General features: G+C 46.4%; 1 protein-coding gene across 1 annotated transcript in view; it reads right to left on the bottom strand.

The window, feature by feature from the left end:
• Positions 1-16,776, bottom strand: part of LOC147615737 (pheophorbide a oxygenase, chloroplastic-like) — a 41,361-nt gene that overhangs the window by 13,124 nt on the left and 11,461 nt on the right. Inside the window, exons 2-3 of the mRNA XM_086778320.1 lie at positions 2,607-2,842; positions 2,390-2,516 (exon numbers count right to left, since the gene is read on the bottom strand). Of these exons, the coding sequence (XP_086634446.1) occupies positions 2,390-2,516; positions 2,607-2,842 (363 nt within the window). The remainder of the gene's footprint in view (positions 1-2,389; positions 2,517-2,606; positions 2,843-16,776) is intronic.

Below are 16,776 nucleotides of genomic sequence, written 5' to 3'. Positions count from 1 at the left end.
GTAGATCCTCATGATCTCTAGGATGATTCGCAGCAAACCATCAGTACCACATGAGATCGTCAGAGCAGAGCTTGCAGTGCCCCCCAGCACATGGGCTCGACATGGATAGATTACCGCCCTTCTAGGATGATGATGACTCCCCATACTTTACACTCTCCCGAGAGGAGAGGAATAGAGTTCTGAGACAGGATTTGATCTAGATACACACCAGGGAGGCTTGGTCGGGTCCCCCTCCCACCAAGATGCAGTACTACAGAGACCATTTCCTTAGATTCACAGAGGATGGATTTGTCAGATGCCCAGGCTATATGGATGTACACACGTCTCACGCTATGAGGGTGACTGTTGGTCAGATCAAAGTTTCCTCTCACACTCTAGAGATTGAGGCAGGGAGAGCAGCACGGACCCCTAGAGAGGACAGAGCATGCAGATTATGCCACAGAGCAGAGAGGTGGAGATAGAGGAGCATTACATATGCAGATGCCTTGTATATTATGAGATCAGAGGGAGATACCACTGCTTGTTCAAAGAGGGTTTTGGCCCACTTAGCTGGGTGATGGAGTATCCTGATCATAGATGCTTAGGCCTTTTCCTCCTTGAGCTACACCGACATAGAGAGAGGCTTCTACAGGTGCAGAGCCAGAGATCCCAGCCACACATCACCAGCTTCTTCAGGCCTATCAGCGAGCCACATCCACCTCCTCTGTATCATCTATCTCCCGACGAGGGCTCACACTACAAAGAGCCTCGAAGATCAGAGCTGCAAGGAGACTGCGACTACCCGGACGCAGACCACCACTACTCCATCAGGCCTAGTCTGCCCAAATCCAGGCACGATACCGTAGAGCTATGGAGGAGAGAGTTCAGAGGCTACACCAAGGCACAACAGATGTGAAGAGTCCTCCTCGCCCCATGCCCCATGTATGATGTACTACACCCCACCATCTCCACTGGGTGGAATTAGTAGTATACCACCTATCATGATTGTACATCTATAGTATGCTAGACATTGACTGCATAGTGAGCTGCATATGACTAGGATTAGCTTTTCATTTCAGTTTTTCTTTCCATGATACTCAGGACATGGACTTGGTTGTATACAGATTTGTCTCATAGACCAATCTGGCCTTCCGTAGACGTTAATATATCTTTTCTTTCTTTCTTTCTCTCTCTCTCTCTCTCTCTCTCTCTCTCTTCATATTCACATGTTCACAGCATAGGTAGCCAATTTTTTCTTTGAGTTTTTCTCTGAGTGGACCACAAATTTTGCTCAAGACCCTCAAAGGTCTCCATGTTGTGTTTTTGGTCTCATGATCATTTTCGCCTTTCGCAGACATTAATGCAATTTTCTCTCCCTTGGACCATTTGCAGGAGCTGCCAGAGATGATGTAGAGTGTGGTGGCAATGTAAGATTAAGTGACCGGCTGGGTCCAGGTACTAGCAGGCCTGTTTGGGGAGATCATTGGCACGATCAGGGTCATACAAGACTGCACACTGTTTGGAATTTACATTGATGGGATTTCAAATTCTATTGATACACTTGAGGGCACAGGTTCTGGCTACCTCAGACTTTGGTGACTATCGTCTTATATGCAGATGCAAGGGCCACATACTCAGACTCACACCTCGCCAGATCACTGCCATCAATGTTGCCAAAAGTCCCAGCGGTCCCTTGGACCCACTGATCCCCAAGGATCTGCAGTGGGAGATTGTCAGCAGCATACAACCTGGTACATATGTCATAGCAAGACTACAGAGAGCATTGTCCCCCCCCCCCCCCCCCCCCCCCCTCCCCGGTGGAGACCAAACATCATTCACACCCTTCAGGGATACTGGGAACACCTACAAGGCAGCCCAGATATTATGGAACAGCACTGCACAGCCTTTCTACACACTTCAGGCCCCGGTCCCTTCCCCACCCAGAACAACCACAATATAGTCTGGCATTAGAAGACCCCACTGTGCCTTTTCAAACTCCTCTGCTGATGTAGTTTCCCTCCAAGAGCGGCCAGCCATGGAGGGAGCCCTCCCCCCTTCACATCCCAGTCTTTATACCTCTATGGAGGGTTGTGACCTGCCTCTGGGCAGATATTTTTTTGTTGTACTAGTGGGAAGATCTCTTTATGGAATGCTAAGCAAATGCCTCAATATCTCAATGCTGGTAACTTTATGGCCATCCCTTTCCTAATGAGGATCTGGCTAAAGGACACCAGAATCGAAATGCAAAGCACTTCAGATCACACACGCACATCCATGCACACACGTATATATTTTAACACACATGTGAAATCCATGTGTGTAAGTTTGAGACTAGAGCTCAAAGCACATAGTTCATTATCTACAACTTTGTACCAAGCAAATAATACTCCTTATAAACTGAAATTGTTACCTTGTGATGTGCAAAATTGATGTGAGAAGGGTCTGACACATTTTCCATCAGAGTATCATACCCGTAGAATAAATCCCTTTGGATTGTCACAGTTGAGAAATTGGGATCATCAAATACAGATGGTAGCCTGCCACATGTTCAAGAACAATCAGCTTGGTTAAACGCTTGAGAGATGATTGACACATAATTGCTGATAAAGTCACATAAGGCTACATACTTTGGTGGATCTGTTTCATAAGCTTTCTTCCATCCCTTTGCATCAGGCCAGACGAAAAGCATCCCTTGAGACACTAACGTTGGAAATGTTACAACACATGCTCGTGCTGATGAGACAGCTTTGGCCTCTGGCCCTTCTGAAGCAGCTTGAGGAATGCAACCGCATGCTCCATTGGGCTTGAATGACCAACCATGGTAGGAGCATTGTAGCCATCCATTTTCATCTATTCGTCCTTCCTATACAAACAAAAAAAATTTCACGAGACAAACAGTAAATTCGCAACATAAAATAAACCCAGCACACACTATAAGCAGCACTTCCAAGTAAAATGAAGCAAGTCCACAGCTGAAGGATTCAGCAGAGGGATTGCAGAGGCATCTCCAGACACTCCAAACCTTTTGTGACCAGAGGGACCTCACTGCAAACCTAAAACAAGGTGATCTTCTTCAACACTTCACACCAGCTGACAGTCTTTCACATACAGAGGTGAGCCGGTTGAGATTTCCACTTCATACATTTGCTTAAATGTCACATTTAATCTTCACCATGCTCAACCAGCAGCTTACACTCAGGTGGCAAGGGAGTACGCTCCTCTCGCACGCCTAGAGAGTGTTTTCAGGCACATTTCCAGGAACCAGGAACAGAAAGTTGGCCTTTTGACACTTAGATGAGGAGGAACGAAGGAGGATAGTTCCAGGTGATGATCTAACCCATGATCCAGAGCAAGATGTTGGTGCCTCACGAGATTGTCCTTGCAGAGTTTGATGCAGCACCATTGCTAGACAGTTACCTACATACATCATCTCTACACTTAGGATAGAGACCATCTTCCATGGCAGGCATTGGAGTCCTCAAGACTATTTACAAAGCAGAGGCAGAGTCAGCCTTGGTACTCCCATGTTTCCCATTCGAGGGCTTTCAAATAATTTAGTCGAATGGGAATTAATGCAGCCTATTCTGCGAGGACTTCTTAGTCTATTAGTATTTTAGGAGAGATGATTAGAGACATAATACAGAAAGTAAAGACACTTAGAGTTGAAAGCTGTGTTGTTTGCATTGATACACAAGGCCTTCTTAAATAGGGCCTAAAAAGTTACAAATAAAGGGGCACATCCCTGACGAAAGGGTGTGACTCTTGAATTGAATAGTTATGTCCTTTGGACATAGAGATGTGTCCTTTGATCAATAGATGTCTCTCTTTGAAGAGACATGTCCTCTCACGGTAACCCTTGTGAAAGGTTTGTCCTTTCAAGACACCCTTTCACTAATATTAGTGATTAAGGTGTAGTTTAATGAGATTAAGAGAGATTAGTCACAAATCGTGACATTTCCTCCGACTTAAAATAAGGTCCATGGTGATAATAATGGTGGCTGTTGTATCTTCTAGCTCAAAATGTCAAGTCCCATATTGTGGAATTATTATGAAACTTTCTTGTCAAATTCTGCTTCTGAAGGTCAACTTTTTGTACGTCTCTCCATATTGAAGAATCATGAAATGCTCTCATAGATATATGAACACCATCTGCAAGAGGATCCATCTTGAAAATAGTGAAGTGTCCATCAAAGTTGTCAAAAGCATTCAAGACATGCTCATTATTGTCAAAAATATTATCCATTACTAAGTTGACCAATCTTTGTTGTGACGTTAGAATTGTCACATGCAGCCTGCACTGGAGTGCTATGTGACACACTGGCTCTACATCAATGCATCATTCATCAGTTGGATTTACCTTTTTACGAATATTTTGTCATATGCCGTGGCCCCATTGTGAGCCCCAGTCCGGGACATGTCAGGCACGAGCTATGTAGGTCAGTCTCCACAGTCATAGAGAGTCTACATGTGTCAATCCTCTTACCCACTTGGAGAATTCATCAGTTAGTGCATGTAGAGGTCAAGCTATAGCAATAGCTTTGCATTAGTTGCATATAGACAAGATTATGGGCCAGGCCATGGCATGGTCAGCCCATAAAGGGCAGCATCTAGGCCGTAAGGGAGCCTGGGCAGCCAGTCCGCAGTCTACATGTGCTCTTCATGCAGTCGGCCAGCGTTAAAGGCTCTAGGACTGCAGTTGGCCATCATTAAAGAACACCCAAAACAGGGCGGCCAGCATCAGTGAGTCCGGCAGGCTTTAAAAACAACATCAGAATATTGTGCAGCATTTAATGCTGTAATATTGGCAATTTTGTCCATTTGCTGCTGGCCAACAGCACTTGCAATGAACCGACCAACAACCTACCTCATATATAAACAGTGCTTTATATTCAGCATAAATGATCCATTCCCAAACAAGTTCCACAACAGTGTTAGTGTGCCTTAAGCCTTATGCTTCACTTGGGCATACTTCCAGCATCATCCCCAAGTCTTCCACGCAGAGCATCTTCAACATTCAGCCAACATATGTGCATCCCTCAATTCTGGGATTGCATAGTGGTCATTGAAGAGAAATTCAACGGAGCTTGGACAACATCTAGATCAGCTTGCGTTTGGTCTACATCATCCTTGCGTTTGGTAGTCCTCAGTCATCATTCATTTTCATTGTAAGTTCTCCAAAGAAATATAAGAAAATTCTCCTGCTTCCAAGGGGGGCCCTTCAATGGGTAAATTCGGACACAATACTGTGTCGACTCTTATTTGCTTTCTATCTCTAAGTGGAGTTGCACAAACTCACAGGTATTAAGAAGGCTTGGTTGCACGTTACGATGATCAACCTATTGCATGTGTAACTATTTGGCCCTCCTAGCTCTTTTTCACATGATGGAACTCATGCCCGGACACATGGATAGACAGATGAAAACATTGGAACAGGGATCTTGAAGTTGGCTCATGAAAAAGCACCAGTTTTGGTCAAAAAGCACGCAAAAGCAGAAAGTCAAACGACCGCGAGCCAAGGCCACCATTGGAAAGAGGAGACTGAGCAAGATCAAAAACCTACAAGCCGCTTTTCCAAAAAGCAACTCAAAGGCCAAAAAGCAAGGCCCTAAAGTTAGAAAAGAAAAGCTCAAGAACTTTGGCAAAGATGAGCAATATTTCATTAGTATTAAAATATTAAAAACAAAAGCAAAGCAAAGCTTGGCTAGCTTTTGGCAAAAAGCAAGAGCCTCCCTCAAGTATAAAAGAAGCATGAACCTCTCCCTTCTCCTCATTCATTGAAGCTTCGAGATTATCCTCATCTTCATCACCTACCTTACCTCCGGCTACACCTCCTTGCGCCACCGTCCATCTTTGAGATTCAAGATTTGGATTTGGACTTGGAGTTTGGACTTGGAGGGATTTGGACTTGGAGCTTGGACTTGCTAAAGCCTATCTTCGGGCCAAAGGAGTCACCATTGCAGAAGGATCCAGAGCTATCCGATCTATTTCACGTGGAGGAAACAAGAAGGCTATCCCTAGCCCCACTCTCTTGGATGCAGCTTCTTCGGGACAGATAAAGGAAAGGAAGGCGAAGGAGCTCATCAACCGGCAAGATGGACTTCAAACCGAGAGAGAAGAGCATCAAGTTTGATACTTTTCATGGAAAGCGGGATACACAAAAAGCATTATGTTTTGTTAAACAATTTGATGCCGCTTTTGGAGGAGATGACTACTCCGAAAAGTCAAAGCTTCGAATGGTTCGTATGCATTCGATGTGTGAAAATATACCCAAAACGGGTATTTAACCCAGCCCAAAAAGGGCCACGCTTTTTTTCTAGCCGACTCCTCTGCTGACCGACCAACACCTCATATAAATATGAGAAGCCCCCCCCCCCCCCTCTCGATCGAATATAATCATCAACCCACGTTGACTTGGCGCCCTTACCTGGGTGTGCATTTTTCCTCTGCGTTTCATCTGTCAGAATATGCAGCGGAGATGATGACCAAATCTGGGAACACAAGAGCAAAAAACGCAGGCAGAAAAAACAGCACAAAAAAAGAGAGATGTAGGCGTGTAACTCTGCTCTGATATACACAAGAAGATCCCGAATATGATACAAATGAGGTATGGGGGTTGGGGAGCTATATATACTCCCCTAGAGGGCAGTCGGCCAGCACTGGAAGAGGCCCACGACTGGACAAAACCCACGACTGCTGAAAAACAGCAGTCGGCCAGCATCTGGTGCCCCATGTCTGCACAGAACAAGTCGGCCAGCACTCAGATAGCCCACGACTGCTACAGATGCAGTCGGCCAGCCTCAGAGTGGTCCTGGCAGCCCTCCCAAGCCTCAGAAAAAATGGGAAAAATAGGGGAAAAATGCGGAGAGTGGGGAAAAATGGGAAAACACCTCATAAGGGCGGGCACACCCACAACAAAGGCCCTGGTGTATAAATCTAGACAGGAGATGACTTCTAACACCCCCTCTCAGCTCCTGGCTGTGTGACCAACCACTGGGAGCTGGGGTGCCGCCTGAGCAAATCCTGAGAGCGACTTCGTGAAGAGGTCCACCGTACTGTCCTCCGTCGAACAGAACTCCAGCAAGATGTCATCAGCAACAATCTGTTCACGAACAAAGTGCCGCGGGATGACCATGGGTTCCTCCAGTGGAAGCCCAAACCTGCAATGTAACCTCCTCCTGCTCCGTAAAACTGCTCCTCGGGCATAAGTAGATCTCCTCGTGTCCGGATCTCCTCCCCAAACCGAGTCACTCCAATCGTGGAGTCGGACTCCATCCAACAATCCCCCTCCTGTGTACAAGAGTCCATGATCCCTCGCATGCTGCAGAAACCACAGGAAACGCAATCCTGCCTCACAAAGAGACATCTGCAACCAAGAGCTCAACTGCCTCATCAGGAAGCTCCCGTCCAATCCGGTGTCCATCAACCAGATCCATGAACCATACAGCTTCTGAATCACAGAGACATCACATTGCTCACAAGGATCAACACCTGTTACGGTGCACAAGCAAGTCCTGGAAACCTGATGAAACCTGTCAACCACCCCCTCTGAATCCGGAACCACAAAGCCTGGAGAAACCACCTCCTTCTGCAAGTAATCACCTGTCACCTGCCTGGCTTTCCGAAAGGTCCCCGTGGAAAGAACATCCTCAACAACTGGAGGTTCTATGTCCCGAACACGACGAGACATCAGAGCATAAGTGACCTGTTCAGCTTCCTCTGACTCACGAACACAAGAACTACCAACCTCAGTACTGGAAAGTTCCTGCCAACTGCTGCCATCTACTGGCAAGCTATCCACCATCTGGTCTCGGAAAGCCCGCACCTGCAGCGTATCCACACCTGAGTAGCTATTACCATACTGCCACTCATCACAATCTTGAGGACCTGGGAGAGAGAGTGCTGAAAGCCTGTAGACTCCATTCTCCACTCCACCTTCCCAAACCACTTGGCCTGTTGCTTTGTCCCGGAGAGCAACAAAATGCTCATCAAACTCCACCCGTACACCAGTCTTGCAAACCTGATGCACTGACAACAGATGAAAACCGAGTGCCGGAACATACAACACCTGGGAGGAATGCTTCCCCCCTCTGCCATCGGGAACTATCTCCATCCTGCCCTCACTGTGAACTGGGATAGTGGACGTATCCCCAGTAAGAATATGACCAGAAAGCCTGCAGAGATCCTGTAAACCGGAACGGGAAGGAGTCATGTGCCTGGAAGCACCACTATCGAGAATCCACTCCCGAGTATCCGCTGCGGAGAGTCCTCCAATCTCCTCCCTGCCTGAAGAAAATGAAACATCGGTGTCCATCACCTCCAGGTGCACAAAAGCCGGAGTCTTCATGATTGCTGAGGAGTCTTCACCCTTCTCGGTCTTCCGCTTGGGACACTGCCTCCAGTAGTGGCCTTTCTCGCCACAATCATTACAGGTCCTCTCTGCCTTTAGTTTCTCGCGGTCAGCGTCGGACATCTTCTCAGAAGACTTCTCCGATGAAGCCTTCCCCTTGCCCGAGTTACGGCCTTTCGACCGTTGGCCAGTAAAGGCCTCCGAACCTCCACCCTGAGGAGGGTTCGTAAATCGTTCCTCCTGGTCCAGGACCATGGGCACAAGCTCCTCCCACGTGATGGTGCTGAGCCTGCCACTGGTAATCAAAGACGAGTAAAATGCTGAGTACGAAGAGGGCAAATGTGACAGCAACGTTATGGCCATGTCCTCTGACGATATCTCCTTCCCAGCCTGGAGAACTTCCTGCTGAAGAGCCTGCAGCTTGTTAATGTGTTCCCGCATCGTCGAAGACTTTGCAGGATTCATAACCCGCATCTGTACTTCCAAAGAAATCCTCTTCATGGGCGATACCCTGTTGTACAGAGAAGCCAAGTGCTGCCATATACCTCTGGCCAGCGTCATGTGCTTTACATGATTAATTACCTGTGGTGTGCAATTGAGGAAAATAAACGAACGGACCCTGGCGTTGACGCGATCCCACATCTGCGTCTGGGCCTCCCGGTCCTTTCGGGTTGACGGTAACTCCCCTTCCTCTACTTCCGGCCGTGGAACACCAACAACGACGAAATCGGCGAGATCGTAGGACTCCAAAACGGATTCCATCATCACCTTCCATATGCCGTAGTTGCTCCCGTCCAACTGACGGTCCACCGGGAACGTGGGGAGTGTCGGGATCTTCACATGTCTCTCGGCCATCTCAAACAGATCTGCCATAGCGGGGATGTACTCTGAAAAGGGTGGGTGGGTGGGAACAAAGAAGAACTGATACCTGCAAGTGGCTGTCCAGCAAATCAGCCCGCCTTCCTCTTGCTTCTCCTCTTCCCGAACAGTCCAGAACAGTCCACCAATCAGCCACAAAACAGCCCCCCTCTTGCTCACACAAATCCCAAGACCTATCTAGAGCCTAGGCTCTGATACCATGTCAGAATATGCAGCGGAGATGATGACCAAATCTGGGAACACAAGAGCAAAAAACGCAGGCAGAAAAAACAGCACAAAAAAAGAGAGATGTAGGCGTGTAACTCTGCTCTGATATACACAAGAAGATCCCGAATATGATACAAATGAGGTATGGGGGTTGGGGAGCTATATATACTCCCCTAGAGGGCAGTCGGCCAGCACTGGAAGAGGCCCACGACTGGACAAAACCCACGACTGCTGAAAAACAGCAGTCGGCCAGCATCTGGTGCCCCATGTCTGCACAGAACAAGTCGGCCAGCACTCAGATAGCCCACGACTGCTACAGATGCAGTCGGCCAGCCTCAGAGTGGTCCTGGCAGCCCTCCCAAGCCTCAGAAAAAATGGGAAAAATAGGGGAAAAATGCGGAGAGTGGGGAAAAATGGGAAAACACCTCATAAGGGCGGGCACACCCACAACAAAGGCCCTGGTGTATAAATCTAGACAGGAGATGACTTCTAACATCATCGCCTCCTGCTGCACACATCATGGACTGCACCACACTAAGTGTATCACCGCCTCCTGCTGAACAGATCACGGACAGCACACACTATGTTTCGCCGCCTCCTGCTGGACAGAACACGGACAGCACCACACAGGGTGTTTCGCCTCCTCCTGCTGGACTGAAACAGGTCGCCCACAAAGCATATCAAACAGGTCGCCCACAAAGCATATGAACTGGTCGCCTACAGGCTACAAAGCACAGTTCTGCGTTTTTCATCAAGCAGTGATTAGCCCAATAAAGCGCCTACATCAGTGCTTACTTCTAGGCACTCACATCAAGTGTACTTCTGGACCTGGGCTAATCTTACGGAACAAGTTTTCACTTCCCAAGGTTCCTAGAACCTAGTAAAGAGCCTTGAACCAAAACCCCACCCTTCTCTGGTACCTCCTGAAGTCATCAGCCATTGGGAAGCTAGAAATGCCACTGCTATAGTGGAGCTCATGCAAGGCCTCTTGCCCAAGTTCCATTCACAACTCCAGCAGTTCCCCTATGTCTCTGACAGATGGGCACACCTTGCAGAGAGATATGCCGCACGTGATCGTACACGTCGCATTGATCTTGAGCATCAAATTCAAATTTTCTCTATCAAAGAAGGGGATGACCTGACCGTCAAAGTCGCTGAATATCGACGCCTTAACACCGAGTTTGCCACCACTGGTTCTGCCAAGTCCCAAGAAGATCAAGTTATCACTCTACTAAACAAGTTGCCACCTAGCTTCTTTACTTTTGTCACACAGACAATTAGTTTAGAGCCTATGCCTAACCTATATGAGTGTGAATGCAAACTCTTGCGTTTCCCTCGGTTGCATGACCAATTTCATCCCAAGAAGTCATCCTCTCCCTCCACTCAAGAGGGGGCCCTTGTGTCCAATACAACCTCTACTCAAAAAGGACACCACGGGAAAGGGAACAACAACTTAGGAAATCAAGGCAAATCTCCCGGCAACAACACTGATTCCAAAAATCCTGCCTCTACACCCATTCCCTACTGGCAACATATTCCCAAAAAGAATAGATTTTGCACTTCTTGCCAAATACCTAGACATGATGATGAGTGTGTTTTTAAAGCCAAGGAAAATAGAGGCAACAACTCCAACCCCACTACCTCCACCCGCCAAAACAACCAAGGTGGTAGCAATGCCCCAAATCGGCGATCCAGAGGGGGTAGCAATCCAGCACCTACTCTACCAAGCTCCCCTCCAAGGACCCAACAACAAGGAAATGGTTCTACTTAGCTGCGTTCCTCCCAGTGGCGAGCTAATAGTCAGGTTGTTGAAGCTCCACCTTCCCAGTCAGTTTCTTTCACCACTCCTGAAGAGATGACTGACTAGTCTTCCCTTACACCTCATCCCGGCCCCTCGGCCAATATTGCTCAGGTCACACTTAAGATTGATTCTAGCTACCACTCCACAAAAAAAGAAGAAATGAAGGCCTAAACAAGGTCATCCGCAAGGAAAGGCCTCTACCCTCATTCAGATTTGTCAGTTACCTGACAATCCCTCTGTGCCCATTATTGAGGCCCAACCAACTCTTCCCTGTGGTCATCCTGTCACTTGGGTAGTTGACAGTGGCGCTACTCACCATATGGCATGCAATGCTGACATTTTCATTTCTCAGCGTCCCATTAAGGGAGAAGTTCGATGTGCCAACAACACAATGATGCCCATAAAATCCATTGGCACTGTCTTATTTGACACAAACACTGGCCCCAACCAAGCTACCTTGGAAAATGTCTATCTTGTCCCTAATTTAGGTCTCAACCTTCTTTCTGTATCCCAGCTTACTCAACTCGATCGTGGTGTTTACTTCAACAAAAGAGTTGTTGAGGTAATTGATGAAACTACTGGTCTTGTTGTTGCCAAAGGACAAGCTCAGAAGGATGGTTTGTACCGGATGTCCGCTTTTCTAACTGAGCCATCTTCTGTTGGCTCAGAGTTTCATCGGGTTCGGGCCTATGTGACCCAAGCTCCCTCCGACATTGAATGACTATGGCACTTTCGCTATGGTTATCTACCCTATTCCACTCTGTATGAGCTATCTCGAGACAAGTTAGTTGAAGGTATGCCCAGCCTCAAACTGACAAATGATGTTTGTCGGCCCTGTCACACTGAGTAAACAACATCGCTCCCCATTCCCACAACACGCTACTCATCGGGCTTCGGGAATCCTCAAGTTGATTCATTTCGACTTGTGTGGCCAATCCCCAACCCCTTTCTTGAATGGATCTCTCTACTACATGCTAATTGTTGATGATTATTCAAGATACATATGGATGTATTTCCTAAAGCATAAATATGACGCTTTCCAATACTTTTCCACATGGGTTCGGTTAGTCTCACCAATCAAATGGGCGTCTCAATTGGGATTGCTCGTAGTGACAATGGTGGTGAATTTATCTCCCATCAATTTTCTCAGTTTTTACAAGATCATGGCATCGGTCCACCACTATCACCCTCAGCACATTGAGAGGGGGATCTTCCTCTCCCTTCATATTTTTTACCATTTTTGTATCGGGCACATGAGTCAGTGAAAACCCCATGAGGGCACGGCTCCTGTGAAAACCCACTGCATTGCATTTTTTCCATCCTCCATTCACTATGCACAGCATTCTGTTTTTTGTGTTTGGGGCGCATGTATGAATGAAAACCCAAAAATGGGCATTCATGCATGTGAAAACCTCTTGCATTGTGGCATTCTTCCAGTACCTCTGAATCCCAGATGCCTATACTCTGGTCTCAAATCACAGGAATCCTCATCTTCGACAACCAAATCTGTTCTTTTTCCTTATCTTCTCTCATGATCCCTTTTTGGTCTGAGAGGGGGTGTGTGAAAATATACCCAAAACGGGTATTTAACCCGACCCAAAAAGGGCCACACTTTTTTCCTAGCCGACTCCTCTACTGACCGACCAACACCTCATATAAATATGAGCCCCCCCCTCCCCCCCCCCCTCCTTGATCGAATATAATCATCAACCCACGTTGACTTGGCGCCCTCACCTGAGTGTGCATTTTTCCTCTGCGTTTCATTGCCTCCTGTTGGACACATTGTGGACTGCACCACACTGAGTGTATCACCACCTCCTACTGAACAGATCACGGACAGCACACACTGTGTTTCACCGCCTCCTGCTGGACTGAAACAGGTCGCCCACAAAGCATATCAAACAGGTCGCCCACAAAGCATATGAACTGGTCACCTACAAAGCACAGTTCTGCGTTTTTCATCAAGTAGTGATTAGCCCAATAAAGCGCCTACATCAATGCTTACTTCTAGGCGCTCACATCAGGTGTACTTCGGGACTGGCGTCTACATTTTTGGGATAGCAGCCTTCTCTGCTTATTCGGAGTCTCACATAGAGCTCCTGTACTGGACTTCATCTTTTATATACACATCACCGTTGCATGTTGTATGTTTTACTCTGATCTTTCATATATTTGGTCCTTTGGTCTCTTTTGCCCTCACATTCGAAGGATGCCACCTTGAATTGGTGGCTTAAAGTGGTACAACAAGGGACCAAGCCGAAGACATGGACCGACTTCAAGAGTATGTTCAACAAGAAGTTCCTACCCGCAAACTTTGAAGCAACTGTGCAGAAGGAATGGGATGAGGTAAAGCAGAAAGTTGGTGAGAATATGGCATCTTACCTTAACAATTTTTCAACAGTTTTTTTGAAGTTTACTTCATATACTCCCATTCCACCACTAATGGAGATGCGTAAATTTGTGAATGGATTGCAACCTAAGCTTATGCAAGCAGTTTATATGGCTAGACCGAAAACGTTGGAAGAAGCCCAAGACAAGGCTTTACAAGCCAAGGCCTTGTACATGCCTTGGATGGATGGCAAGACAAAGAACGACAACTGGGATCCACCTCAAAGGAAGAAGTTTAAAGACCGATCCCTATCAAGAGCCGAGTCTTAAGAGGAGGAGGAGTGGAGTGAGGACAAGCCTCCACTCTTTCAAAGAACATTGACCCTCAAGCAACGTGAGGAATACGCCAATGAAGGGAAGTGTTTCCAATGTGGAAACAAGAGACATATAGCTGCAAATTGTCCTGACAAGCTAAAGCAAGAAGCCAGACAGATCCGAAGATCATCAAATTGACATTTTGTCAAGAGGAGATTGCATTGGAGCAGTCTTGTACCATGAGGGCCATCAAGAAAGATTCTTTTATGAAGTAAACCCATTTATGTGAAACAAAGGATTTGAGGCCAAAAGTGAACAAAGAAAAGCCATGCTCCACCTTACATAGGGAAAAGAAGCATACTGACTACAACTTAAGCTTTGGAAAGCTACTTTTATTGGTTTTGTATGAGAAAGAACATTGAGTTATATGTTCGAGAATGTTTGGTTTGTCAGAAGGTCAAGTTTGATCGACAAACACCAGCAAGATTATTGCACCCATTGAATGTTCTATGGGAGAGTATTGTTATGGATTTTATCTTTGGATTTCCAAAGTCAGAGAATGATGATATTTGGACCTTTTTCAAGATACCAAAAAGATCAACCATGTATGTCATCGGTTGGACCTTTCAGATCATTCGAGGACACATAATGCCTTCCATGACAATTTATTGAAACCATGTACATGTCACCTCTAGAGGAGCCTGTTTTGGAGGATCCACCAAGGGTGGAAGAGCCAAAACAGATTGTGTTCCATTCTATGAGAAAAAGATGAAAGACAAGGGTCAGAAAATTCCTCTTGAAAATGGATGCCAGAGAAGTACTTCAAGGACAATTCAGATATACTACGAGCTTATGAGGAAGTGGTTGGTCCAGATGTACAAGATGTACAGATATGGGCATCTCGCGATTAAGACAGATTCAAGAGGGAGGGATGGTGTCTCTAGCCCTCTTCATTGTATATATATTAAGCTAGAATTGATCATTATTCTGCTTATATAATGATTATTTGGGCATGCTCTAGTTTGGGTTGCAACGATGCCTGATAGCCCAAGGAGCAAGATTTGTATATGGAAGGCAACGATGCTAGATGACCCATTGGACGGCAACGATGCGTGATATCTTGGACTTCATAGTCAGGCGGTCATTGCAACCAGATGGCCCAAATGACTGTACTGGATTTCATAGTCGGGCAGTCAATGCGACCAGATGGCCCAGATGACTACTGATGAACTCTCGAGCGGTCTTAGTGACCAGATGGGCCTTGAGCGAATTCTCGAGCGGTCCTAGTGACCAGATGGCCTTGAGCGATGTCCCTCGAGAGCCAAATAGCTCAGCACAGTTTCCGATGAAACCAGACAAGACAATCCACAAACAGGAGGATCATTACTTGTGCATTACATATTGATGTATATTTGAATTTCTTTGACTTTGTGTGATGTTTTTGATGTGTGGACAATGGTTGGATTTATGGCATGTGATAGTCCACTGGGCTCCAAACTACCTGGCCAACCAATACCTAGAGTACCCAATAGACGCGAATGATGCATACTTGTTTGTTGACTAGCTTCTATCTAGTTTTTGCAGAGGGTAAGTATGCATTTATTATATCTAACACATGTGACAGGCCTTGAAGAAGTACCATCGAGAACAAAGACATTGCTCAAAGATAAGGCATAGAGATATTGCCAGATGAGCAGATGACACCACAAATGTGGGGAGAGACCAAATGCACAAGCTCACCCAACAGGGCTAATACTCGGAAATATTTGAAACATATGGATGTACTTGATGTACTTGGAACACATGGATATACATGGAACATAAGGATGTGCTTGGAACACTTGCAATCCACAGTTGAGGACAACTGCGATATAAGAGAGGGGGATGTAACTATTTGGCCCTCCTAGCTCTTTTTCAGATGATGGAACTCATGCCCGTACACATGGACAGACGGATGAAAGCATTGGAATAGGGATCTTGAAGTTGGCTCATGAAAAAGCACCAGTTTTGGTCAAAAAGCAAGAAAAAGCAAAAAGTCAAACTTGGTTGACCGTGAACCAAGGTCACCATTGGAAAGAGAAGACTGAGCCGGATCAAAAAGCTAAAAGCAACTCAGGGCCAAAAAGCAAGGCCCTGAAGTTAGAAAAGCAAAGCTCAAGAACTTTGGCAAAGATGAGCAATATTTCATTATTATTAAAATATTTAAAACAAAAGCAAAGCTTGGCCCACTTTCGGCAAAAAGCAGGGGCCTCTCTCAAGTATAATAGAAGCATGAACCTCTCCCTTCTCCTCATTCATTGAAGCTTGGAGATTATCCTCATCTTCATCACCTACCTTACCTCCGACTACACCTCCTTGCACCCGGTTGGCACCCAGCTCAGCCCGGCTGCCCATCTTTGAGATTTGAGATTTGCATTTGGACTTGAAGTTTGGACTTGGGATTTGGACTTGGGACTTGGACTTGGGACTTGGACTTGGAGCTTGGCCTTGGAGCTTGGACTTGGGATTTGGACTTGGAACTTGCACTTCGGATTTGGACTTGGATTTGGATCTAGACTTCGATTTGGATTTTGGATCTAGTACTAGCCCGATGAGAGATACTTGTGGGTCATCCCTGTGGTGTGCTCGGCATTAGAGATCTTGTGCCTCGAGATCGACATGGACTTGGATATCCTACATCGGCATATCTGTTTGTTTTGTATTCATTGATTGTATTGATCTTGGCTAACGTGGCCGTGGATTGTACCTAAATAAGTTCCTAAAAGGGGACGGAGCCTGTTCCCTGCTTAGTGTGGTGTACTATGAAAGATCCCTATACCCTTGTTTCTCTTCCCCCCCTCTCTCTCTCTCTCTCTCTCTCTCTCTCTCTCTTTACCTCTTGGACACGTGGTTGAATATGTCACGGCACGCCCCGCTGGAC

This window comes from Cibotium barometz, chromosome 39 (assembly GCF_041138505.1).
Source record: "Cibotium barometz isolate CiBa-2024 chromosome 39, ASM4113850v1, whole genome shotgun sequence".
Classification (NCBI taxonomy): domain Eukaryota; kingdom Viridiplantae; phylum Streptophyta; class Polypodiopsida; order Cyatheales; family Cibotiaceae; genus Cibotium; species Cibotium barometz.
This window is presented reverse-complemented; position numbering and strand designations above follow the sequence as displayed.